Below are 27,250 nucleotides of genomic sequence, written 5' to 3'. Positions count from 1 at the left end.
CTTATCCTCCACATTGTCACCACTCAGCATGGCACCCTCCTACACACACCTGGTTCTCACTGCAACTGTAACCCACTCATTAATAATGAGTTTCAACCTAGGCTGCACATGAGAATTGCCTGGGGAGCTTTTAGAAATCCTGATGCCCAGGCATACTCCAGACCAATTAAACCAGAATTTCTGGGAGTAGGACCCAAGTACCAGTAATTTTTAAAGCTTCCAGGTAATTCCAAAGTATGACCGAGGTTGAGCGCCACTGCTTTGTTCTCAGTTTAAGTCCTGATCTATGCTTCTCCCATGTCCTTCAGGACCCCAATCCAACCTCACAAAGAAGTCATCTGCAACTGACAAGATAGCATAGCAAATTGCTTTAAGGAGGAAAGGCCCGATACTGTTTCCTTAAAGAACTCAGACAAAGAACTACACACACACACACACACACACACACACACACATATACACAGACATACAGACATATACAAACACACCCTAATGGAAACCTGCGTCTACCTCCCCTAAAGCAGGAGAATGAATAGGTGACTAAAGAGTATGGACTCAGGTGGTGGGTACAGTGAGGCTATGAAAGCGACTGCCCTCTCCCCACCCAAGGCCCCAACACCCGGCAGGACCTCTATGACCTCATGCTGTAGTATGTCAGAGTCCAGGGCCTGGGGCCTCACCTCCATGGGCAGCTTGGGGTTTCTGCAGCAGCTACTGCCCTGCCTAACCCCTCCCACACTCCATCATGTTGGTTGGTACCCCTCACCTGCTGACACTGGATGAAGCTGATGCTACCTGGACCCTCATCAAAGATAAGGTAGGTAAGTAAAGAGGGCTAAAGAGGAAGTAACAAAGTGGGACCTAGATGGGTCTGAGCAGTTTCTAAGTTGGAAGGAGTTGGAAGCCTAAAGACAATAATAACTAACATTTACTCAGTGCTGGCTTATGTGTGAGGCACTGCATTAAGTGCTTTGCACAGAGTGTCCAATTTAATTACAATTGCAAAAACAGTAAGAAAGGTTCCTTGAAAGACAATGGATAGGGAGCTATGAGAGCAGAAAAGAGAAGCGCTAAGTCAGGGGTAGACTTAGGAGGTCAGGAAGGCTTCCTGGAGTGAGTACATTCCAGCTTGGCATATAGGAGTTATTCACATGGAGGGAAGAGGAATACCTGGCACATAAAAGGTGCTTAATAAACACCTAATGAGCAAGGGGCGGGGGTGTGTGTGTGAGTGAACGGTGTACTAGTTAAAGGCAGAATATATGCAAAAGCCAAGAGAGAAAGAAAGAAAAATGTAAATTAGTGAACTACAAATAGTCCTCTAGAACAGGGTTCAAAGAATTAGTGGTGAAAATGAGGAAGAAGAGGTATAGGGGCTGACGGTGAAAGGCCTTTTACGTTTTCTAAAGAACCTGAACTTTACCTTTGACCTCTTCACAGATATTCCCTCCAGCTTAACTTCCACAGAATGAGAAATTTGGGTTTTGAGCCAAATATACAGATTTCCAGGAGCAGGCAGATCTCAGCTCTGAGTTGCTGGTGTTCAGAAAATCCCACAAAATCTAGATGGACACTAATTTCTGATATTAGAGAATTTAGGGATCGGGTTCTGGTCAGCCTATCTGAAGGAGAGTGAATTTAAAGCATTTGCAGAAAGCAGCCCACCAAGTTTAAAATAATCATCTTAAAGCAGTAACTACCAAACTCAAAGCAGCCTTAATGGCACATAGCTCCCATCTGCAATGGAGTAGCAGCTCACCACAAAGGTCAGCTTCCCAAGGAAGCAGAAAGAGAAGAGCCAAGGTCCTCCCAAGAATGAGAGCAACTAGTTTCAGCAGCGTTAGAGGTTGGTCCTGGACTAGATCAATCAGAATTAGGGTGAAGTAAATGGGGTCTTTAACTATTAAAAAGCTACACCATCTCTGAGTATCAGAAAAACTCCCTGTCCTATTTAAATGGAAAATTGCCAGGAAAGTCAGGGTAGGGACATTCAGGATAAATCACTGGTAGTATGTGACAAGTTCAAGAAGTAGGATACCTTTGAGTAACCTGGTTTCCTCTTCCAGAACTGCTGATTTACTGGGCACTTTGTAGAAAAACAGAATGTGGCTCAAGGGCTCCCTATTCAGAATTCAAACCTGCCAAGGTACCTCCAGGAAGATAATCTTCCACCATCACTTTCCTGGGCTGCCCCGGGGAGAGCTGAATTTGCAGGCCTCTAAGTCCTCAGAAATTCTACCCAGAAGTGCAGTGGAAGCAGGTCGTGGTCTCAAATGGTGACTGCCAAGAACACGTTCACCCTAGCATAGTGTTGAGTGCTTTATTTTTCCTGCTTTAGGATAACCACTGGGGCCCTCAGGGTAAGAATAAGGGCCTAATAAACTTCCATGGCAAATTCATGTCTATATTCTGAAAGAGAGTTTCCAGCTTAATCACCTTTTAGCAGAAATTTAGACCATAAGAAACATCACACTCCTGTTAGAGGGACCTCTCCTGGAGACGTTCCAATTCGTCTCATTTGTACAGAATCCTAGGCACCAAAGGAGCAGCTAGGCTGGGATTCTGAGGTTATATTTGATGATTATGCTTTCACTGTCGTGAGGTAGAGCATTCTATACAAAAATGCTAACCCACCATTGCTCTGCTCTCACCCCTGGAAATCCAACTGTTCTTCTCAGGGTCCTGTTCTTCAGACCTATGCCCCCACCCAAAAGTTAAATGTCCCATATCTTAGTGAAACAAAGGAGAAGGAATGAGAGGAAATTCTTCCATGCAGATCAACAAAGAGCACCAGTTATTTCCTTGGCTAGGTGACAAGACAGTAGTGACAAGCTATCTCAGCTTGTGTAAAGTCCAGACACAACTAGCTACGCCCCCCTTACGCTGGGGGGCAGCACTTCCAAAACAGCTTTATGTAGCAAAAAGCAGATCAACCTTAAGGGACCATTGGTGAATTCTACAAGAAAGCCAGTAAAGTGGGCAATGCCATCAGCAGGGGCACAGACACATGGGATTGGGGGTCTGGCGGAGGGAAGTAGAGCACACAGCATTTTAAGAATAGGACTCTAACGTGAAAGGGGCCCAAAGAGGGAACTGTGTATGCTCCTTAGCAGAACACAGAGCCAGAAGTCTCAGCCAACAATATCTTGGATGAGTCAAGATCATACCTAAGTACAATTACTAGACAGGATCTTACAGGGCTTCCCAGTTGGTCATGAAATTAAATTTTCCAGAACTGGGTTACCCAGCACAAAAAGGCCAGAAGGACAAAACCAAGAGGAACTGTAATCTGTGAAAGCCTACTGGAACTAGCATTACAAAGATGAGGCCTCAAATCCCTAAAAGAACTGTCCTCTGAAGCTCGGGCAGAAGGTGTATACTAAGATGTTACAGACGCGGTGTGGACTTCCAAACCTATTTCTGTGTAACCACTCTTGGTTAATGACATCACCCATGTAACCCTAATCCTTGAGGATGCCTTTTCCCACACCCCTTAAGTGACCGAGTTCTACTAATTCTATAACTTAAATACCTTCCCCCATTATTTTAGTTCAGGGCCTCACCATGTCTTGCCTGGAATTTTACATACTCTTAACTGACTTTTTCTCTATTTTATGCCTTCCTATTCAAAATTAACTTTCTAAAATGCCTATCTGAATTGTGCCCCTCCTAACCAGAACCCTTCAAGTGGCTTCCCACTGTCCTCAGGATAAAAGTCCCATCACTTAGCACACACACAAGGCCTTGAATAATCAAGCTCCTGTGTGCTTGTCCCTCTCCACACCCTACACTTAAGTAATACGAAAGTATACTTCCCTGACTATGCCCCTCTTAGTTTGTAAGTTCAAGTTTTTTCACTGGCTGTTCCCTCTGCCTGGATTGACCATTCTCCTACCTGGCTAATTCCTTCAAAGTTAAAGCATTACCACCTAGAAACTATCCTTGATCCTCTTCTATCAAAGACAAAGGCTGTTAAATCACATCTCATCTGCTCCACAGCTTGCTCTCTGAGCTCTATCAGGACAAGAACAAAGTCTCATTTTTTAATGCATTCCCAGTATCTAGCAGAGTCTGGCACATAGTAGAGATTCAGGTTTTGCTAGAGGGAACTGGGAGACAAGCAGGAAGCACAACAGTTTGAGCACAGTGTGCAGTGACAGTGGGAGGGTCAAGCTAGAGTAGGCTACCAGGTAACTCCTAACTCTGACCCTAACTCAGTCCCTGACCTATTAACCTGCCACCTGCAGGTTACAGAGGAGCGCTTTGGGCCCAATGTAGTGGCAGTACCTTTCCTGTCGGATGCAGCCTGCTTTGACCTACTGGGTGTGCTAGTGAAACAGTCCCGCCCAGTCCACAGCCGCCTGGCTCTGCCAGGTCGGCAGGGCCGGCGGGCACTACAACCAGTGGGGCCACTACCGAACCTCCTGGAGCAGGCAGGCTCTGAAGGTGCCTTTGCCCACTGCACTAGAGAATACTCACCAAATGGCCGGGCAGAGACAGCCTATGAAGAAATGCGACTGTTGGATGGGCAGCCCTGCCGGATCCGCTTACATATGGGTGGCCTGCGCAAGAAGGTGGCCTTCCTGCTGCTGCCACCAGGGCAGGTGAGCTTACAGCAGACTCTTCCCTGGCTCCGAAGCACCCACAGCATCTACGTCATCTACCAGGTCTTCTCCTGTTCCTGGCTACAGCTGGGGCTGCTGCCTACAGCCCGGAAGCCCCAACTGCTCTGGTTACAGCGGTCACTGCCTATTGCCTTCTCCTGCCTCAAGTTTTCACTGCAGCCCAAGGGAGTGCTGGGACCACAGAAGCCCCTGATCAAAGACCCACTGCCCCATGGGGCCAGTTGGGTCAGACCTGACCTCAGCATCATGCCACCTCCAGCCCCCATGTCAGCCCCTGCTGATGTCCCCGAAGCTGCTGATGTGCTCTCACCTGGCCCAGCCCCACCATCACCACCTCCCCAGGAAGGGCCAGAGGGCAGACCACCCAGATTCTCCTACAAGGGCCGAAACCCCTTCCGAAGGGGGCCCCAGATGCTGTCAGGTACTGCTAGGGGAAACGAAGATGAGAGGGATGGGATAAGGTAGAGGGAAAGGGCGTGGGGTGTAGAGCCCAGGAGTGTGTGGGGCACCCATAACTCCACACTGGACCCTGGTGAGGGGGATGGAGTGAGGGAGCCAGGGGAGGGCGAGATGGAAGCGTGGTCCTGGTGAGGGGGTGGGTACAGCACAGAAGACCAGAGGGAGGGACCAGGGCGGCAGAAAGACAAGGGCATGAGTCAAGCTGTGGCTATCCCCAACCCTGGCAGAGAACTGGCTCTTCAGCCCCCGAAGCCCCGCACCAGGAGCCCAGGGTGGGGGCCCTGGGGACCCCGAGCGGCACTCCATGTCCCTGCCCCTGCTGCAGGGTCTGTCCTCGGAGTTCGACAGCGACGACGAATGAAGCTGAGGCGAGAGATGCAGGGGGCCAGGCCCCCAAGATCTGACAAAGGGATACTGGTCCCCAATAAACATCAGCTGCTGCTCCCCCAAACCATCCTGGGCCCATGGTGCTTCTTCCTGTAGGAGTGTGGAGGAGGAAAGTCCCATCGTTTTTCCCCAGGCTTCATGTCCCCTCACCCTCTAAAGGCATAAGAAGTACCTCAAAACCTTGGCATCGTGTCCTCGCCAGACAGAAAACACCCTGACCACTTCCCCATCCATGTACAACTTTCTTGGGGCCCCAGCCCTACAGAAAAAGCGTGGGAAAGAAGAATGAGCACAGAATAGAGATTTCCCTTTTATACATATTGCAACAAGTTCTCCAGAAAACATTCATCGGAAATAAATTAAAAAGTCCTCTTGCCACTGCCTCCAAACATAAAAAGGAGCCTACACCCTGGCCCCAGCACAGGCCACTCAAGGCCCTGATTGTCCATGGAAGAAAGTTAAGGATTGAGGGGCCCAAAGCCTGAGATGGGAGGGCCAGATCCCTCCTCTGAAGTATCCAACAAGAAAGGCGAGGTGACAGCGTGGGCCTGGGAGATGGCAGCCAACTCCTTGAGAAACTCAGGGAAAATGACTGCACAGTAGACAGCATTCTTGACTCGCAGAGCCTCACCTTGGCGGTCAGGGGCCCCACCCCGGGGGGGTAGGACCGGTGTTGATGCCCCAGGGGAGCCCCCACCTAGGCCAAGTCCTGTGCCGTCTCTCCCAGGCTGAAGAACCATCTGTGCCGCCTGCCGAGCCCTGGTTGGACTGTGTGCATGCCGCAGGAGCAACTCCCCCAAGGACGGCCTCCGGCTCTTCACTGGGAACAAACAGGAGTGTCATGAAGCTGCTGGCGTCAGGCAAAGTTCCCTGGCCTGGGAGAGGAGATTCCCCTCCCCACGCACCCCCACTCCCCCAGGGGCATGGACCTCTCCACTAGAACTCTTAACACCAAAGTGCTGCCTGCCCAGCCTCCTTCCCTCTATCCAACCTCCCCAACAGCCAACCATCATGCTCAGTCTTTAGGCAGTCAACCCTTCAGATACTTCATTCCCAGACAAGACCCCTCCCTTCTCCAGGCCCCTTCACCTTGAGGGGTTCTCTTACTGCGCCTCCCTTTCCAATCACTCTTCTACCATCACCAAGCTCTTTCTCCTCAGTCTGTAACATGCCCTTATTCTTGCTGCCCAGCACCCTCCTATACTAGATGGGTCAATCCTCTAGACATTTCCTCCTTCCCCTGCCTATCTGTAACACCTCACCCACACCCCTGCTCCTTCAATACCCACAGGTGCTACATATGCAGTCATAGTTCAGTGACTTTATCAGATCTGTCACACACCACTGCCCCTCCAAGTTCTGCTCTCCTGTGCCACCACTTGGCCTTCCACCAATCCCTCTCCGACATCCACCAAAGCCACCCTCCCACTGGTTGTGGCCAGACAACTTCATGTCAGCTTAGACTCAAATGAACCATTTAAAATACTGCCTTCTCTTCTCTAATTTCCTTCCTCCTAGATTGCTGGCTCTGGATCTGGTCTTGGCCCTGTCCAGGACCTAGGGCCTAGACTCTAGGGATCTAGTCTCTAGATCATGAATCCATTCCCATTCTCGACCTCTAATAATGGCTACAGAGATATGCTAAACAGATATATTAGATTTGGCATTCAGAGCCCTTTACAACCAGGTTCACACACTTCCTCGCACCTCTTCTAGAAACTCTCTACACATTTCCTCCCACCTCTTCTAGAAACTCTCCCTGCTTTGGCATCCACACCTATGTGCTCCTCCTGGAACCCTCCAGGCTCCTTTCATGCCTCTGTAGCCCCTTCTGCCTTAATTTTGCTTTCCTCAATGTTTTCATTCTTGGCCTAATTTCCCCATCCCTACCTCTCCTCTAATTTGCCCTCCACTAACTTCCCATTTTACTGCTCTATCACATTGCATTTTAATAACTTGTTCTCATGTCTTCTACCTCATACATTAATCTGTGAGTTTAAATGCTTGGACTCTGTCTTATTTACCTCTATATCCCTGGGCCCTCCACAGTGAACATAGTACCAGGACTGTGGAAGCAAGAAATAATTCCTGGTACTGGACCATGAGGAAATCATGCTAAGGAACTTCAGCTGGGCCTTCACAGCTATCTAATAACCCTTCTGGTACTCTCTTCCCAACCTATACACTTTCCTCCTTAAGCCCCCATCTCACCTCTGCTCTCTTGCTCAGCATATTATTTTGCCTCCTACTTCAATTAGCAAATAAAGGATGACTTCAACTCCCTAAAATTTCCCTCCACACCTCAAAACTCCACTTGTACGTAACATTTCCTCCTTTGATCTCTCCTCATTTGCCTCAAAGGGGGAAAAAAACTTTCCTGTGCTCTGGATCCCACTTACTTCCACCACCATTGGGACCTTGCTCCCTCAGTTATGACAATCCTCTAGTCACTATCTAGACTTTCAGCTTTTTGAAAGCAAAGATCACATCTTGTACCTCCCTGAGTCCCCTGTATCACAGACAACAGCTAGCACATACGGCAAGCACTCAGATACTTGTTGATGAAAGATCTAAATTTAGAATATCATGGTCATATTTAACTCTTCCTTCTTCCTTATACCCCACAACCACTCACCAAACTCTGCCAGTACTTCCTTCCCATTTCCATCAAATTCTTCCTTTCTATTTCCACTATTCTAATTCAAGCCTCACAGGTCACATCTGCATTATGGCATAAGCCTCCCAATTGCTCTTCTGACTCCATTTTCTCCTAGCTCCAGTGCAACTAGCACATGAACTAACACACTTATCTCTCCATTCCCAGATCTAAGAACCTCCAATGGTTTCTCACTGCCTAAAAGTTTACAACCTCTGCCTAGCCCAACTTCTATGCTGAGAACCTTCTGCTCTGACCAAATCTTTCCAACCTTACTACCAACTGTTCCACCAACTTCCAAATCCCCTGCTCCAACTAAACAATTCATGCTGTCCCCTGAACAAAAGAATAAAGCCATCCCACTCCTTTGCCTACCCAAGTCCTACCCATCTCTCAAGGCCCATGTCAAATGCCATGTCCTTTACCAAGCTTTAACAATATCTCAACCTAGAGGCTCTTCTGTCCCCTTGCCCGTCCCCAACTTCTAGAGTAGTTTTTGCTGGTACTGTTGGTTTGGCTCTCAGTGGACAGAACTATGTTTTTCCTCTGCCCAGAAACCTGAGGACAAAACCAAGACTCTACTCTCTGCAGCTCCCTAGTTCCCGGTGCAAGGCTTCAACCTTAATAAGAAACTCAGTTAACCTGAGCTAATTAGTTGCCTAGGGAGGACAGGGAGGTGGTGGCAGGGTACGCCTCACCTAGGGAATCAGACCGGCGGGGGGCAGATCCTGCCGCAGGGCCCTCCGTCCAGTCCAACTTGCCACGGGCAATGAGGTACTTCTTGGCTTTGGATAGCAGTGCTGGGAAGTCCTCCTGGGAGGCTGCAAAGCTCTCAATCTTATTCTTCACAGAGCCCAGCACCTATGAAGCACAACTTCATGACATTTCTGGGTGGCTCTAGACTGACATAGTCCTTTCTAGCCCCGCTGGGCCTATTCCCAGCCCCCCCAGGGCCACTCCAGCTGTGGGCCTGGCCCACCATGGAGCCTGGACGCACCCATGCATGCATGCATCGCACACCTGCAGCAGGGACTTGACACTGGGCTGGAAGACCATGTTGGTGTTGAGCAGGAAAGAGCGGAGCAGGGGCTGGGGGTGACAGGCCAGCTGGGCCACCAGCCCCGTCAGCAGGAAGTTGACATAGACGGAGTTCTGCAGCATGTTCTCGAGTTTGGCAAAGAGCACAGCCATGAAGGGGCCTGGGGTGGGGTGGGTGGGCACAAGGATACAAGGCCTAAACACAATGCACATCACACGCATTCCTCCCCAAAATGAAACCCCCCACCACCACTAGATGAAAATTATTTGTGTCAGAAAATGATTTGCATGTTTAAATATCCTGTGAACATCCTATTCTGGAGGAGATAAAATGGCAGACACCACATGGACCCACAAGAGGTCCAGATGCCAGCTTTATACACATTCTAGCTGAAGGACCAGACCACAGGCTCTGGAATCAGACAGACTTGGTTCAAATTTTAGCTTTACCGTTTACTAGTTAAGTTACTGGATGAATCAAAACTCTCCAAGCATAGTTTCCTACTTGGTAAAATAAGAAAATACACCCACCTCATAAGGTTATTAAGAGGATCAAAGAGATACTGATACACAGCATTTAGGCCAAAGTCTAGCAAATTATAAGTATTCAATAATAACCATAAGCTATGTAATATCTCTCAGTTTTTTAAAAAGCTTCACCCAAGAGGACAACTGAAGAAAGAACAAGTGAGAAAGTGATTAGACCAAAAGAAGAAATCAGGTTACATACAAGACAGGGGATAACACTAGACCTGAGTCAGAAATAAAGCAAGAAGAAAGCATAGTGAAGGCAAAGACGGTGACTAGATTGGTCAACTTAAAGTTAGGGGAGGAATCTTTGGAGAACCAAAAAAGAAATCAGGTCTGTTCAGGAGCGGGGAACCAATCTGTAGGGAAAAAAGCTTAGTTCAGGGCCAGAGAAAACTGATTCACGACAGACTCTTTGGTGGAAAAGAGGATGGCAGAAGGGATTAGAATGATCTTCCGGGAGAACTGGCCTCAACTGAGCCAGATCACCAACACTAGGACTGTAGAACCATCACAGTCTGTCTGGTCAGGGATTTGTCAGGGAGAGGCAGTGTGCCTAGGAACTGCACTAAGACTTGAGGCAGGAGAACAATGAAGGGCAAGAGACACTGAATCCTGAGAAAGATCCTAGAACATTCTTACTCCACATGCACATGACTAGCCTTAGCCCTAAAACAACTCTAGCTTAGCAGGGTCCTAAGATATCCCATAACTTTGTCCTTCTCATCTCCGGGGACTTTTCTGCAAGAGAAAAAGCTCAGATGAGTTTACAAGAAGAAAAAGGACAGAACTTCAAATAACGCTTCAAGAAAGTGGTAAAACCTGCACACCACCTTCTAGTGGTCTAGAGAAGGAAAGAGCAGAGCAAAGCCTAAATAAATGAAAAGACATATTTTCTGTAGTCTGCAAGAGAGTTATCATTACTCCAGAGCAAAAGGCCTGATGCTGTGCAAGGCCCAGCTAGGGCATGTACTGATCAATGCATGATAACTTGACTGCAAACAACAGGAAGATATGCGGGTACCTTGGTCAACTTGTATCCGCCATGCACCCAAGAGATGATAATCCTAAACTACCACATGCTGAGTTCTCACAATGTACCAGCATCATAGTAAGTGATTTACATGCAACAAAGACATAGATGGAATGCTAACTCAAGGTATGTCTAGTCCAAAGCACTATACAGCTTCCCAGAAGTGCCTCCCCACCAATCCCCAGCACGGGGTGTAGAGTAGGGACAAGAGCCAGATGAGGGTTGGGCTGGGTAAAGCTGGCTCTCAAACAAAAACAACGAGGAGTTAGCCCAGCCACTCAGGCCAGATCTAGCTCCAAGGTCTTTTGGAGAGACCAAAAGAACTTAGCCAGGGGGCTCAGGGCCATGCTTTGTCATTTGCCCTGATAGAGGTATTTCACTGATCTAATTTACCCAGAGAGAGGTATTTCACTCTATCTGCTTCAGTTCTTACCACTAACCATAAACCCTTAGAAAGTCTTACTGAGCAGTCAGGGCAACCAACAAGGTGCAAGGATAGGGAACAGGAGAAACTTGAAGCTGAGCCCTTCTCTAAAGAGGCTGGGAGAAAGGAGGCCAGGGCTGAAGAAGAAAAGTATAGCAGAGAGCTGACCCTGGGCCACGGAAGAGCTGACAAGAGACCCAACACCCAGGCAGATATATTGGTGGGAACACCATGGAACAGCATGATTTATAGGTGCCTCACATACAGGACAGCACGTATGTCTTCCACATGGTTCAGATGTATTGCTGTGATTCACCAGGAAACACCAAACACAGAATATCCTAATCACACATCCCAGAAAATGGCCAGACTGAGGAAGAGGAGGAACATGCATAAAGGACAGACATACAAGACTCAGACATAAGTCAATACTCAAACCAGCACAAGCATGGAAGACTACAGACAGACACTGAGACACAAGTATGACATGATATGTATCTGGAGGGGACCCAGGCAAAATGGATGAGGAGCTAGGCAAGTACACAGGAATGACATGGGCAAGAAGTCTCAGAAACCAGCACAAACACGTGGAGAACATGCAAAGAGTACACAAAGGAGAAGACGTAGGCTAAGTAGCTTACCAGTGAAGGGCTGGCTTGGCAGCTGGCTGAGAGTCCGCAAAGGGCTGCTGAGGAAGGGGCCAGGGGGCTCAGGGGCACAGGTGAAGCTTTCGTAGGCCTCCTCCTCCTCAAGAGGTAGTGAAGGCTCTAGAGGGGGCTCTGAGCCAGCGCCCCCATTGCTCAACGCCACCTCCAGCTCCCGGAGCTCCTGCCCAAAGCTCTCTAGTCCTGCCACGCCCTCGGAGGTGCCCTCTAGTAGTTCCCCAGCTCCCTCCTGTGGCACCCGACGAACCTTCTTGGCCCCCTCAGGCCATGGTCCTGGCACCCCATTGAGCTGGGGAGGGCGCAGGTGGCCAGGGCCCTCCCTCACACCCAGAGCCAGCGCCCCCCTCCCCAGTTCCTCCACCTCCCCTTCCCCTGCATGGCCCCTGCCCTCCTCAGGCAGTAGGCTGCGTTTCTTAGTCCGGGAGCCAACAGGACTGGGCTCAGGAGGGGGCCGCTCGCCATCATAGGGGGCAGACCAGGTACGGCAGGCTTGGACACAGCGGTCCACACCAAGGCGCGCCTCACGCAGATACTCCAGGTAATTGTCTTCCAGCTCACCGGGCTCCTCCACAGGGCTGGGCCGTCGGCCAGGGCTGGAGGCTGGGGATGCAGCAAGCCCCGGTGAGCGAGGAGCTGGGGCTGGAGACTCGGAGCCACCCAGGCTCTGCTGTCGCAGAAAGAGGGCCAGACGAGATGGCGTGGAGGCCCGGGGTACCGTCACCAAAGAAGAGGAGTCAACGCTTGGGCTTCCAGGGCCTGCAGAGGGGAAAACACATAAGAGAGATCAAAGAGCCAGAGGTGCAGGAGGAAGGATGGGACACCTTGGGTAACTAAGAGAGAAGGCAATGAAGCAGAAGAAACATGGGACTGATTCAGACAGCTGACTCTCCACCCCTCAAATTAAGCTTTTCCTCATCCACCACCCCCTCCTCATTACCACCAACACCACAAAAACAACGGAAATAGAAGAGTACAACTGGAGTGAAGAAAAGGAACAGCTTTGCTCAGAAGCTAAATTTCTTTGGTGGAGTTAAGGATCCACCCTACAACACCCCTCATCAACCTCCCCAAAGATGGAATGCCACTCACGGCCACCTCCCTCCTCCCACCTTCTTGCTAGCTCCCCCAGAACCCGGGCCATACCCGTCGTGTCCTCCCTTCTCCCTGCCTCTCTGCTAGGCCCACCTCGTGCCCACGAGGCATGCTCTGGACGAGGTGGGCTGGAGGCACGGTGCCGACAACAGCGTGGAATTAAGGAGAGAAACTTGTCTGCTGCTCGTCCATATAGGTCCACATCGCGCACAGCTGGCTTCTGGCTCAGCATCACATGGTTACACGGGACAAGATACCTGGGAAAGACAGCAGAAAAGGGACACAGGATAGATCAGGAAGGAAGGACAGGGCTTGGGAGAACATCAGTGGAACTATATGGCTAAGCCAGGCTTCGAGAGGACACACACACAAGCAACCCCAATGCAACCCATCACCCCAGCAATGCACAAGGCCCTGAGGGCCTGGAGGGTTCAGGATCAGCCATCCCTCAGCCCTGCCCCCACAGGTACCTGAGAACCAGCTGCAGCAGGACATCCTCACAGCTGAGGTTCAGTAGGGTCCTGAAGAGACTCAGAGAGACCATGCAGAGCTGGGGGGGGGGGCGGGGAGTCACCATAAGAGCTCTCTACCCTCCAAGATGTTTACCAAATGGAAACCTCCCCAACCCCAGGCCCAACCAACCTCTCCTGGAGCAATGATGGCACAGGGCCTGGCATAAAACAATTATTCAAATATTAAATAAATGATCACATGATCTTTGTGGTCAAGACTTCATTATTCACAGATAGGAACGAACCACATGTCAGATTTAATGTATTTCTATAGACCATACACATGTCAGCAAACTCTCTGGCTATATACACCTGGCAGCAGAGATACCAGCAATGCTTAAATGGAATGAATACCCATGAAGAGACCCCAGGAAATACTGGGACTGAGTGAATGACTAACAGGAGACAACAGCAACGTGTTAACTAAGGGAATGCCTGTCAACAGACTATAGCAGCATAGTAACTGAACGCCTACCAACAAAAAACCAGAGGGAACCTGGAAGAATCCCAGCTGGGAAGTGGGTGGGGCTGTGAACAAGGAGTCTGAGTCACCTCTCCAACACCAGTGTCTCTCTCAGAAGGTAGGATAAAGAAAAGTTCAAGGGCAGCTGACAGGAAAAGAAAAAAATAGGTGGGTCCAGAACAAGGGAAACTTTTGTTTTAGAAAAGTAAAAAGGGTGGTTCACCTCTGGCTAGATGAAGAGAAGAGACACATGTAAGCACTCCCTCACTCCTATGAATCCCCGAAGCACTTTCTCTATACTTCCCTTACGGCAAGTACACCTTGAGCACCCTGAAGACAACTATTGGGTCTTAGTCCAGGGCACTACCTGCACAGTCTAGGTGCTCATCATTAACTAAATGACTGTGGGGGAATTACAAGCCAATCATGGGACTTCCCTGGTGGCACAGTGGTTAAGAATCTGCCTGCCTGTGCAGGGGACACGGGTTCGATCCCTGGTCCAGGAAGATCCCACATGCCGCGGAGCAACTAAGCCCATGCGCCACAACTACTGAGCCTGCGCTCTAGAGCCCGCAAGCCACAACTACTGAGCCCATGTGCCACAACTACTGAAACCTGCGTGCCTAGAACCCATGCTCCACAACAAAAGAAGCCACCACAATGAGAAGCCCGTGCACCGCAACGAAGGGTAGCCCTCGCTCACCCCTAGAGAAAGCCCATGCACAGCAATGAAGACCCAACACAGCCATAAATAAATAAATGAATACACACATACATTCAAGGAAAAAACAAAACAAAACCAAACAAAAGCCAATCATGGTGGGAAAGAGATAAGATAGCAGTTCCCATTTTAGACAGCATGGATGTTTATCCTAAATGACCATTTTAACTAGCAATGAAAACATTCAGACTCACTGCAAGATTGTGTGGTAGGTAGAAAAAATGGCCCCTCAAAGATGTCCTGGTCCTAATCTCCAGAACCTGTAAGTTACCTTACATGGCAGAAGGGACTTTGCAGGTATGATTAAGGTTATTAAAAAATTTAAGATGGGAAGAGTAGCCTGGATTATCCAGATAGGCCCACTCAAATCACACGAGTCTTTAAAAGCCAAGAACCTTTCCTAGCTGGGTCAAAAAGGAGAGAGATCTGAAGCATGAAAGGGACTCGATCCACCACTGATGGCTTTGAAGATGGAACAAGGGATCAAAAGCCAAGGATTTAGTTGGTCTCTAGAAGATGGGAATGGTCCTCAGCTTGCTGACAGCCAGCAAGAAAACAGGAGTCTCAGTGCTATATCTACAATTAAGTAAATTCGACCAATGATCCCAGTGAGCAAGGAAGCAGATTTTCTCCTAAGGCCTCCAGAAAGGATGCAGCCCCGCTGATGCTTTGATTTTAGTGGGGTGAGGTCCGTGTCAGATACATGACCTACAGAACTGTAAGATAATAAATCTGTGTTGCTTTAAGCCACTATGTTTGTGGTAATTTGTTATGACAGCAATAGGAAACTAATACAGATACGCAGGCTAGCTAGCCAGCATGATTCACCTTAAGCCACAAAAGTTGGACTATAGCAGTTACAAAGTCAGGCCAACAGAATCAAGCTTAAAAGGGCTAAACAGGGGAAAGGAAAGCACCTGCATGTTTAACATGGGCATCCTAAAATCAGAAGAGATTTGGTTCCTCCAAGAACTGAGAGTCAAGAATAAATAACCCAAAACCATGAAAGGCTCCTGAGACCAGGGGACCAAATGCAAGACTAACAGAAATATATGCTGAAGACTAAAGACACTGAGGGAGAATCAAAGAAGTTAGGATAAGATTAAGACAAAAGCAAGACGGACAGAGCCCAATACAGGAAGAAAAATCAAATCCTAGGAAGGAAATCAACATTCCCAAAACATGCACAGGACATTCCATGAGGCCAAACAGATTTAAGACCTTGGTCGAGCTTCAGCATAATGAGAAATAAAACTTTTTCAATGCCTTTGTAAAATTAAAGCTTTGACATCTCTTCCCTATCAGTTTATGACAATAATTCTTAACCCAAGGCATGTATCATAATTACATTTTGGAGTATTATAAAAGTACACATGCCTTGGGCCTACTCCCAAAGATTATAACTCAAGAAATCTAAGGCAGAGCCTAGAATCTGTTGTTATGGTTACTGTCATTTTCAAATTCTAAAGTGTACACTTGGTTCAGAAACACTGGTCAAATCAGAGTCAGTCTAGAATATCTCATATACACCCTAACGTAGCTTCAGAAACCTCAACTATACAAAACATAGCTATCCAGGAACCTTACTTATCTGGAACCCTACTACCAGGTACCTCAGTTATCTAGAACAGTTTTCTAGAACCTTTAGTGATCTAAGAACTTCTATTTTAAACACAAGGACCCAGAGAACTTCAATTATTTATAATAAAAGAAGGAAACAAAAATGGTTGACGGAGCCAAAATAAATGCCATAAAGTCCACGGCTAAACTAATGCTTTACTCCCCCAGAAAGACTTCGGGTCTTTATGACTTAGAAACAATTTACTCCTATTTTATATACATTTCTATTGGTTAAAATCTAAACTTCTTACCATGGTCTACAAGGCCACACATGATCTGAACTCACCCACCTCTCCTTCCCTTCTCCCCTTTGCTCACTATACCTCCAGTCACACTGGTCTTTCATTTCCTCAAATACATTTCATTTCCTGTTCCCCACGTATGTACTTTGCATGCATTGCTCCCTCTACCTAGACTGTTCTTCCACTTGCTCTTCAATAGGCTAACTCCCTCATGACCTTTAGGTCTCAACTCAATGTCACCTCCTCAGAATGGTTTTTTTGACCACTCTACTGTTTCCTAAGCACCCTGTTGGGTTTTTTTTATAACAATGACCTCAATTTTCAATTATTTTGGTTATGTGTTTACTTGTCTACCTCCTCTATGAAGGAAGCTCCATGAAGTCAGCAACCACTGCTTACCATTATATCCTCAGTACCAGAGAACAGTATGACATATAGTGAACATTCAATCAAAATGTTCAGGAAGAAGGAACGTAAGTAGGTAGGCGGGCAAATGGGTGCCCCAAGTTCTATAACTCTACAGCAAATCCAGAGGGAAGAAAAGGTAAACGTACTAGTAGCAGCTGGATCACCTATCAAAGCAGACACAAAGCCTGAAGAAGTGATCTCAAGTCACCCAGAGCAAGTCACAAAGCGCTACACAGCTGAAGAGAACCTCAGGTCAACGCTACATAACAAGTGTCACACAATGGCAACACCTATAGCCGTGACGAGCAGCTGAAGTCATCCAGAAAAGGTAACTGTGTCCTAGATTTGTATATTACAAAAGCAGGAGGCCACATTAAAATTGTACCCAAAACAGTTAAAAGTTTAATACTAGAAGGAAAATGCCACCTAACTTTGAAGTGATTGCTGGAGACAAAGGCCAAAGAAGGGCAGGAACACCCTCCCAGAACAAAGGTCGGAGAGAGAAGATGGCTCACCCAGGTAAGCCAGGACAGAGGTAGGGGCCATACCCGGGAGTTGCTGCCAATACGGGCAACAAGGGTGTCAAGGATGGTGTGGGTGTCATGCCGGTGTAATAGCAGGAATCGCAGGAAGGTACGGAGCAAGGCAGGCTCTGAAATACTCCGTAGGAAAAGTTCCAGATAAGCGGTACTGGCAATCATCTCCTCCACAGAGGTCTGGACAAAGAAAGGGAAAGTTTGGAAATTTAGGGCTTCCCCACACATATGCTAAGCCATTTTCCCTAAGTTCTAAGGAGGTACCAGGAGCAGACAGGGAAAAAGGGAGGAGTACCCAGCCCACTGCCACCCACATTGGTCCTGGCATTGAGGTTACCACCCCTCAACCTAATCCCTTAATCTGCCTTGCCACCCATGACTCTCACCTTGTGCAGGGCAGGGCCCATGACAGGCACCAGGAACCCATTATGGATATAATCTACCAGCTGCTTTTGCACTAGAGGGTGAGCCACCTGTAAGGGTGCAAGACAGAGGATGGAGGATTTTGAAGGGGGCCATTGTCAGGAAGGGAGCAGAATGGTAGAATACAAATAGGCACCCTACCCCCAAGCTGAAAGAAAACCAGAACTCCAGGGAATGCACCCCCTCCCACCCCATCTCCCCAGAATGACCAAAGGCCAGACCTCCTGGGAACCCCAGTCCCACCTGAATGACTGCGTTGCAGAACTCTAGGGAACTCATGAAGAGAGCAAGGGCTGGCACCCCCAGCCAGTCCTCCCGTCGCAGGCAGTGCCAATCATCTCCTGGAACTTCAATCTTTCGGGGCAGTGAAGAGTACAGGGCACTCAGCCCTGTGGCCAGCACCTGGGGGCCATCCCCAAGGACAGGTTACCAAAGACTCAGACGATATAAAAAAGGGGAACAGGAAACTATTAACCCAGAGTTTTTATGCGAGTAGGGGTAAGAGTTATTACCAGAACAGATATTTAGTCACCCAAGGTGCCAACACATCACCTGGGAACACTGGCCCATGAAGAGCCTTCATACTTGCCTTATCCACCTAAGCCCATGTTTCATCCCCACCCCAACTCCAGGTGCTGCTTTCAAACCCGGGGGGAGGGGGCTACTGCCTGAAGGAGAGGGCCCTGGTACATAGTCCCTCCACAACTCCTGGACAGGAAGGTGCTCTCCCGTGCCTACACCATACCCTACCCCCCATCCCAGGAGGTGCTGACCGGGCAGAAGTAAGAGTGATCTGCGATGTAGCGGCCCACAGTGGGACTTCCAGCTGATAGAGCCATGAGCAGGAGTAGGGCATCACGGGCCTGCTGGCCCAGGGTGCCCTCTCGATGGACAAAAGGTACAAGGCGAGAAAAGAGGAGAAGACGGGGAGCAGCTCCGGGCTCAGGAGGTGGCTGCAGGAAGAACTCGAGCAATGAAGGCTCCCGGGCCAGACACACGCACAGCTGGCTGAGAAGTAGCACCAGGCCTTCATCCAGTGCTGGGCTACTGGGCACAGGGCGGCCACAGGCATCCAGCAAGATCAGCAGAGCCTCACGAACTGGACTATGCCGCAACAGTGGCTGGCGAGCTTCGCTCACTAGCATCTCAAATAGTTTCAGCTGCTCAGCCCGCCGTTCCTCAACCCCATCCCCAAGCTCATCACACTGAAGCTGCCACGTCAACACACGGGTTAACAGATCCTCGCGCAGAGCAAACTCCAGCAGGGGCCCAGGAGCCGTGGGAGCCGAGGGCACCGCACGATCCTCCGCCAGCAATGTCAGCATCTGGTAAGTGTGGTTGCACACAGCACTGAGATCGTCGGCTCCCCCAGGAGCTGCCCTAGGGCCTTGCCGCTCCAGAATTCGCACCACCTGGGGAATCAGGACAGATAAGAGAAAAAAATTTAAGATGATCAGGTGACTAGATGGCAAAGTGAGAGAACAAAGAATGTTAGGACTTGGGCAGCCAGCAGACTGGGACCTTTAGCATATAGTCTCCTACCTGGGACCAGTGATTCTTGAAGACCATGAGGCAGGTCTCAGGGTCAGCCATGACAGGAGTCTGCAGACTGGCCCCTTGTGGTACACGATGCCCAGGGCCCCGGGAGGCCAGTCTGCTCAGCCAGTTCATCCTCTCCATGAGGTAGGCCGGGCAGGGCCAGTGGCCAGAAGGCCACACTCTGAGAATTTGCCAGCCGGAGGCTTTCTCTACTTGTGTCTCTAGTCTGCTTCATCCGGTCTGTAGGAGCCAGTAACTGTCCATGGAGCCAGAAGATATACCAGGCTGGAGTAGTGAGCTCAGAGGTCACTGCCCGATCCAGACCTACAAATCTAATTCAAAGAGAAAGGATGGAAGAGGTTAATAGAAGTTTGCCTCTCTCTACCGCCCAGCAGGAAGAACTCAGAACCACCACTCCACTGAGAACTCCACACACACAGTCAGCACCTTAAATTCAACATGTCTAAAACAGAACTCATTCCAACACTAAACCTGTGTTACTCCCCCAGCCTTCTCCACCTTAATAAATGATACCAATATTTACCTACTTTTTCAGGCCAAAAACCTAGGCATCATCCTTTTTTCTTCTTGTCCTTACTTCTAATATCCAGTTCATCAGCCTATCATCTATACCCTCCAAACGTGTCTCACTATTGCAGTAGCTTCCAATCTCGTCTTCATACTTCCAGTCTTGCCCCTCTAAGAATCTATTCCCCACACGGCAACCAGAGTTTTAAAACATAAATTATACTACATCTCTCCTCTGCTGAATACCCTCCAATGACTCCCTATCACACTGGTAATAATCCAAATTCTCTACCTTGGTCTCTAGGGCATTACATAATCTAACCTGTATAACCTCCTACCATACCCCTCCTCACTCATACTTTACTCATACAAGGCTTCTTGAATACTTGCTCTTCCCTCTGTCTGGAGTGTACTTTTCCTGATCTTCACATTGCTCACATCGCTCAGTTCTTTCCAAATGCCATCTCCTCAGAGAGGACTTACTTAACAATTCTATCTAAATAGCACATCTTCCCACCTTCACTCTCTAGCTTCCTAGACCTTTCTTCTTAGCAGTTTTTTTACTTTCTAAAAATATTTATTTGCTTATTTATTTGTCTATCTTCCCCACTACAATGAAGCTCATTGAGGGCAAGGTTTCTCTGTTGTATCCCCAGTACCTAGAGCAGTGCCTAGGGACTCAATAAATATTTGCTGAATGTATGGATGCTTAAGTGAATGAGTGAATGAACAAACAAAGATCAGGAAATCCAGTCTTGATCTGACTCCGGCCCTCTGGGGCTGTTGAGGAAGAAATTTTTTTCTAACTATTACAGGTCCCTCCCTAGAAGCCCACCCAGGAGGAAATACACTAATAGACCTTTAACTGGCTGAATAATCTTAAGAGGTAAAAATCCAGAGCCAACCAAAAGAGCAAAAGAATTTTCATTCTAGCAAAGAACACAAGGATACACTCCCAATAAACACACATATACCCACTCCTGTCAGATGCATCCAACACTCACTCCTGGGGACATGACGTCACACCCTCACTAGAGAATGGGGAAAAGTACCAAAACAGCTGTTGGCCTCGGCCATGGCTCACAGTTCCTTCTCATCACATCTACCACCCCCTCAACAATACTGTCTGTCAACAATATCTCACAAGTATAAAAACTTCAGAGGAAAAAAACCAAAAAAACTTCAGAGGAAAGGTGTGGTTCAGTTGTCCTTCCTCTTTACACTCAATAAGGCTAAAGGAACCCAGAGACCTGGCAACAGGCCCACATTTGGCCTCCAGTTATATTAACCACCACCCCTTCTACCCAGATACACTCTCTCTCACCATTATTAGCGCACACTAAAGGAAGAGAGCAACTATGCTTAAGAAAACCTTCTGGAGGACAAAAGACAGTCTTTTTTTTTTTTTCCAAAAGACAGTCTTATAAAGGGTGGGAGCAGTCCTAAACAGCAGGCAGGGCTCACTCGTTGATTAAGTCGGTGTACATCATACTGATAAGTGCTGGGACACTGTGCTAATAATAGGTAAGCACTGGAAGTACAAAAATGGATAAAAACAGTTGGTGGAGCATAAACAAAAACTCCAATAGATATTATAAACAGAGGTACTTACAAAAATGTCATGGGGGTGCTAAGGAAAGCAACTAAATCTTCCTGGGAAACTATAAGAGGATTCCAGAAAAGAGGTGATATCTGATTTAAATCTTTAACAACGAGATACTGGCCACAAAGAAAGCAGACGGAAAGGCCTTCTTCATATTAAAAACAGTATGTTCAAAAATATGGCACTGTGAAAGAACGTAGCAAATTTGAAGAACAGTTGCAAGTTTGGTGTGACTTAATCTCAGACTATTTAGAGAAGAGAGATACAATATTAAGTTGAAGGGTAAACATGGGTGAAGGTTATAAATATCACTGAATATCATGCTAAGGACTTTGGGTTTATCTATCAACACCCTGGAATAAAGGAGGTTTTTAAACAAGGAAATGACAAGATCAAATTTCCCTTTAAAAATATGTCAGATAGCAACATATGGTGGAGCAAACAGAGACCTAACCTCACACTCATACCCCAGGGGAGCTGAAGAAGGGCCAAGCAACCAGTCTCAGCAAAGTAAGGCCTTAACATGTCCACAACTAAACTGCTTCCAGCTTCTAGAACTCAATTCCAAAGACTAACAAACAGCTTCTACCTTGGGATGTACCTGGGGCGCCCACCTCTGCTCCACTCCTTGACTAACATAGAGCAATGCTCACAGACCCAAGGGGAACTGGCCTCCAGGACTTTCCCTCCCCACCCCACCCCCATTTCTATTCAAAGACCTCAAAGAGAAAAGCCACACTGAAATCACTGTCTCAGAACCCAAAAGCTAACACTTAACCTGGACCCTCTTCACGTACTTCAGAAATCCAAAAGAAAGCCACAGCTTGGTGTTCCTGTCACCCACCTAAGACTCCCTCACTCCCTGTTAACCCTGAAAAGTTCAGAACAAGACAGAAGAGAATGGGATCACCACCCTATTACTGTGCCCTTTCCTCCCACAGCAAAGTCTAGAGAAAAGTAGATCCCTCTTCCCAAATTTACCTACAGGCTCAGCCACAAGGAAAAGAGAAGGAGATGATCTTTCAGACCCCCCAAAATGGCCAAGGTCAAGCACTCACCGGAGGGCCCGAAATACAGCCTTATAGGAACACTCAGCAAGGGTGTCCAACAACCTGGGAATAGCAGGCACGAGGCAGGAAATGGCTCAGTCTCACTTATGAACCTTTGCCCTGGGAGAGGCAAAGAGGGAGGAAGGTGGGGGCAGGGATACACCTGCAACATCTACAGCAGACAGAGAGAGACCAAAACAACCTTCTAAGACAGGTCAGTGAAGTTCTGAGGCTTCTCTCCCCCTACAATGGCTCTTCCTCTTACTGACCTAAGAGGCAGCGATGGGTTCTTACCCTAGATTCTGAAAGTAGAAAGATCTGATTAAAACTTCATAGTAATACAAAAGGGAAAAACAAATAAACAAACCCCACCTCATAGGAGCCTACGATCTAGAGCTCAGCTCAGACATATCCTCTCTGCCTGTCTATCCCTCAGCCTATATGTAAGAGACAAATGGGTTATCAGTGTATGGTGCTAACTCACTCCCTCCCCTCTCCCCAGTACCACCTCTGCTTCTTGCAGGGATCTCCCCACCTCACTCCAGCAGAGCCCTCATAACTCACAGCGTGAACTCTATTGCATAGTGACTCCCCTTTACAACAGTAAATCCCCACGTCACACACAGCTTTCTCCACCCTTTTGCAGAAGGGCGACAAAGAAGTCAAAGAGGAGGTGAAACTGAACTAGATCCTAATGGATGAGGAAAGTTCACCGGGCAGAGAAGAAAAGGCATTCCTAGCAGAGGAAGCAGCTATTACAAAGATTTCAAGGCTCAAAAAAGTAACATGTTTGTCAGGGAACTGTGAACAATTTATTCAAGCTAGAACACAGAGTAGAGAGAGAGTGGCCCGAGATGAGGCTGGAGAGGTGAGTTGAGGCCAAATGATGCCATATTAAGGAATTTGGATGTTATCCTACAGAACACAAAGAGCCAAAAGTTTTTAGCAGAGGAGCTCCATGATCAAATTTGCATTTTTAGAAAGACCATTCCAGGGACGGATGAGAAAAGAGCAAGCCTGAAGGCAGGAGACTGTCTGGGGAAAAACATCCAGATGAGAGATGAGGAGGTAGTAAACTAAAGCCTTAACTGTGAAGATGTAGCTGTGGAGATGAAGAAAACAGATAATATAAAGGGAAATGTATTAAGATTTTCGTGACTGACTACATACAGGGGGTGAAGGAGCAGAAAGATGGAAGATGACACTGAAGTCCTTGCCTGGATTGCGATATGACACACGGTACAAAAGCAGACTTTCAAAGCGAAGACAATGAGTTCTGTTTTAGACACGTTAACTGCGATACCTGTGGAGATATACCATAGATCACTGAGTAAATATGACTGGAACATAGAGAGAGACTGAGACTAGATACAGACAAGTAATCACCTCATTATGATATACTTTCATATTTCACATTCTCTCTCTCAACTGAAATTATCTTTTCATGTGTCCATCTCTCCCAACCAGATTGAAAATTCCTTGAGACTTCACAGGACCACATCTTATCTATCTTGTTATCTCATAAAATGTGAGCATCACAAGGGCAGACTATATGCTAAAGTATTTGCTGAATGAATAAATGAATTACTATACGAATGAATGAATTTGTCCTCCCAGCACTTATAAGAGTGCCTGGCACATAGCAGATATGGAATAGATGGTTACACACAGCACCCCAAGCATGTTTCTATCTCTACGTCATCATCCACATCTATGTTTCATCTCCTCAGATCTACCACTCAGCTATATATATCATAAAGCAAAATCCATTATACTTAACGCACCACTATTCAACAAAGAATTCAGTATAGCAAACAGGAAGTTTACGAAACCCAGTGCTTTCTCCATATCAGCCAAGAATTTGGACAGTCCCTAAGAACCATTGGACATGTGACTTGACTCACCTATCACTATCACAATGTGATCCAGGTATTATGTACACCTGTTCCTATGTTTTTGCCACATTATTAAACAAAAACTTCAAACCCATGTCACCCTCAGTCTCTTTAACCTCTTTTGGAAACAGAACAATTACAAACCATAGAAAAGACTTTTTTGCCAGGATAACGTCCTCCATGTCATCACAACCCTTCCTGTATATCACATGCTTTTTACTCCACATCACCTTCACTCTCTGTTACAAACTTTTTTTCCCCAAGTCACTGTCACTCTCTTGAGACCAAATTTTGGGGCCAGCTTTGCCACTTTATCACTATGTGGTCTCTGGCTCTTCGATTTGATTCTCCATCTATAAAATAAGAATTCCTGCCCTTGCATACTTCACAAGGAATCTATGTAATTCCAGTAAAATCTGACATCGCTATGTAATGCATGAATGCAATTTAGATGTCAGACAGTAATTCTACTGTATAAATGCATGCTTCCTCAACATAATTGAGCAGGCACACTATCATCACCCTACATTCCTGGATTTCATGAACCAGTAGAAATAGATTTAAATTTTTTAAATAGGATTGTTACTTTTTATTTTGGCAAATAGATCCGTTTTTTAAAACCCATCATCCGCTGGCACCATTACTTTCCCAGTGAGAGAGAGCACTTTAATACCAAAAGAATAGGAAAGATAATTTAAGAATAAATTTATCTTTATGGAAAACTCATGTTCCGTATGTTGCCTTTCTCTCCTTCCACCTTGAATAGATAAAAAACTTTATCATGGACTGGCTCTGTCCTTGGCCCAGTGTTCAGGAATCATTGTTCTAAACTCTTTCATTATACATGTAAGTTCTATAGGGTTCTGACCATCTGGGCAGATTGCCAAGGGTTCCACCAGCATGAAAACCTGTTCAGCCTCCAGAGAGAAGCAATGAAAACATACCATAGGACAGAACAGTTGGTTCTGAGGCTCAGACTCTAGAACAGAATGGGGACTTGGGCTGCCCCTAATTCCCAAAGAATGGTCTGGATAGGGAAGGTCTACCTCTTCCTGAGGTTGGGGGAGGTATCTGCTCTGTGGCAGACTGTCAATAGAGAGGAAATTTTAGTGGTGTGAAAGGAGCCATTATCTGAGGGCCAACCCAGCTTTCTAGAACATTCAGAATTTCCATGTGCATATGGGTTGGCAGGGAAAAGGGGACCTGTAAAATGCTAATAAAGTGAACCCAATAACATGTCGTGGAGCGAGGAATGAACTGCAAAGGGACAGGAGAAAACTTTTGGGGGTGGGAGAAATGTTCAGTATCTTGAAAGTGGTGATGGTTTCACAGATGTAAACGTATGTCAGAACTCATCAAACATGTACGTTTTAAATATGAGTAGTTTATTGTACATAAGTTTGCTTTTTTCTAATTTAACTGTAAGAAAATGAAAGCAAAGCCATCCTGTTTGGGAGTCGAAATACAGCGTTGTATGTAACAAACCATATGATTTCCATGAAAGTAGAATTAGCAGCTGTAAGTGGTTAGTCCAATACAGATGGCAACGGTCAAAGCCCCACAGCTCAGCACAGGTAAGGAGCAGCAGTGGAGTAAGGCTGCCCAGAAGCAGGTGGAAAGACAACAAACATAGGCGGTCATAGCCAAAAAATCTCCATGAGAGGGACCATCTTCAAGTCTGCAGTCCCAAGGAGGAACTTGAGGGAACGAGGGATTCCAATGATGACTCTGTTGAAGAGTAAGCCTAAAAAATCATTTCCATTATCATCGTTACTACTGCCCACGACGCTTATCATTTTTTGATTCTCCAAAATATGTAGAGCCCATGCAGCAGAAGAGCCAAGAGCACAACACTTCCACCCAAGCTGTCCTACTCAGTCTAAAACTACTGCTCTCACTGGGCAGAACGCTCCACTCAGAACCGACCTCTCACCTTTATCCAAGTCTCACAACCCTCATTCCTTCCCCCATGCCCTACTCTCAACTCCCTCCCGATTCACCACCAGCCCGCATGCTCCCGCCTTCGCCCTGTCCATTCCCCCGCCCCGCACAGGCCTCAGCCCCTCACTTTGGTCCCAGGGTTGCCCCTCACGCCTGCCCACAGGAGCCCCAGCTCCTCAGTAAATCGTGTTCACAAGTCCCTTCCACTTGGCCCCTCAGAAGGCATCCCGGCCCCTCATACAACCCAGCTCCTTACTTGCCCACTCACCCCGAGGCTCTCGCCCTGCTCCCCTACCTTAGACACTCACACCTGGCCCCTCACCACATGCCAGCCCCTCACCCTGTCCCCTCACAACCAGGACAGTCACCAAACCCAGTGCCGTCATTCCCCAGCCCCTCTTCCCCTCTCACACGCCCTCCGGCCCTCACTTACTGTTCAGTCACAGAAGTCCGACCCTGAGCAGGCCCGATCGCCACCGCGGTGCTAGGTGAGTTGAGGCCGCCATCGCTCCTCAGGCGCACCAGCCGCGCCCCGCCCCGCGCCACACGCAACCCGCGCCCCCGCGCACCACACGTAACCGCCCAGCGACGCACCGCTGGGCAGTGGCGTGCCAGCTCATTGGCTGGGCCCGGCCAAAGCCAGAGCGTTGATGCTTGTTTCCTGGCAACGGCAGAGCGCAGGGGCGGGGTCGCCGACGGCATTCCAAGCAAGGAGTACCGCCTCTTCCCCCCAGGTTCCGCCCCCTCGCACTGAAAACCCCGCCCTTCTGAAGGACTCTGGCGTGTCATAGGGGAAGACCTCTGGGGAGGCGGAGGCCCGCGGGGCGGGGGCGGAGCCTGAGGAAGAAAGGTCGAACCGGAGG

At 47.9% G+C, this 27,250-nt stretch overlaps 3 protein-coding genes across 8 annotated transcripts in view; 1 reads left to right on the top strand and 2 right to left on the bottom strand.

Annotated features, from left to right (window-relative positions):
* The window catches only part of LOC132525279 (olfactory receptor 56A1-like), a 37,245-nt gene extending 31,581 nt beyond the window's left edge, over positions 1 to 5,664 (bottom strand). The window contains 1 exon segment of the mRNA XM_060157817.1: positions 5,644 to 5,664. The gene's annotated coding sequence lies outside the window, so the exon portion shown is untranslated.
* C9H11orf42 (chromosome 9 C11orf42 homolog) lies at positions 746 to 5,445 on the top strand. Its single transcript, XM_060157815.1, has 3 exons — positions 746 to 817; positions 4,248 to 5,046; positions 5,312 to 5,445. The coding sequence occupies exons 1-3, from the start codon at positions 746 to 748 to the stop codon at positions 5,443 to 5,445; spliced, it is 1,005 nt and encodes a 334-aa protein (XP_060013798.1).
* A 104-nt stretch (positions 5,665 to 5,768) lies between the features above and the next one.
* Positions 5,769 to 26,939, bottom strand: FHIP1B (FHF complex subunit HOOK interacting protein 1B). 6 transcript variants are annotated; one of them, XM_060159811.1, is made up of 12 exons: positions 26,821 to 26,939; positions 19,375 to 19,703; positions 18,606 to 19,244; positions 18,076 to 18,234; positions 17,796 to 17,882; positions 17,389 to 17,589; positions 13,378 to 13,457; positions 12,959 to 13,164; positions 11,792 to 12,571; positions 9,148 to 9,326; positions 8,826 to 8,988; positions 5,769 to 6,291 (listed from the first exon to the last, which is right to left on the bottom strand). In XM_060159811.1, the coding sequence occupies exons 2-12, from the start codon at positions 19,510 to 19,512 to the stop codon at positions 5,930 to 5,932; spliced, it is 2,994 nt and encodes a 997-aa protein (XP_060015794.1). In that variant the 5' UTR covers positions 19,513 to 19,703; positions 26,821 to 26,939; the 3' UTR covers positions 5,769 to 5,929. The 6 variants fall into 6 exon arrangements, with proteins under 6 accessions (XP_060015794.1, XP_060015796.1, XP_060015795.1 ...); XM_060159813.1 differs by having other exon boundaries at positions 13,001 to 13,164; XM_060159812.1 differs by having other exon boundaries at positions 17,422 to 17,589.
* Positions 26,940 to 27,250: the final 311 nt, after the last annotated feature.

Source organism: Lagenorhynchus albirostris, chromosome 9 (assembly GCF_949774975.1).
Source record: "Lagenorhynchus albirostris chromosome 9, mLagAlb1.1, whole genome shotgun sequence".
Lineage (NCBI taxonomy): Eukaryota > Metazoa > Chordata > Mammalia > Artiodactyla > Delphinidae > Lagenorhynchus > Lagenorhynchus albirostris.
Note: the sequence above shows the minus strand (reverse complement) of the source record. Positions and strands in the feature narration are given on the sequence as shown.

Bases quoted from the DNA above. Each gene is read 5' to 3' on its own strand.
- C9H11orf42 (XM_060157815.1), top strand. From the start codon at position 746: ATGTTGGTTGGTACCCCTCACCTGCTGACACTGGATGAAGCTGATGCT. The intron at 818-4,247 runs GTAGGTAAGTAA...TGCCACCTGCAG, and splicing joins GGACCCTCATCAAAGATAAG to GTTACAGAGGAGCGCTTTGG. The intron at 5,047-5,311 runs GTACTGCTAGGG...CAACCCTGGCAG, and splicing joins GGGGCCCCAGATGCTGTCAG to AGAACTGGCTCTTCAGCCCC.
- FHIP1B (XM_060159811.1), bottom strand. From the start codon at position 19,512: ATGGAGAGGATGAACTGGCTGAGCAGACTGGCCTCCCGGGGCCCTGGG. The intron at 13,458-17,388 runs GTGAGCCATCTT...CCCCCCCCCCAG, and splicing joins CTCTGTCCTGGCTTACCTGG to CTCTGCATGGTCTCTCTGAG. The intron at 12,572-12,958 runs GTATGGCCCGGG...TCCCCTCTGCAG, and splicing joins GAGAAGGGAGGACACGACGG to GCCCTGGAAGCCCAAGCGTT.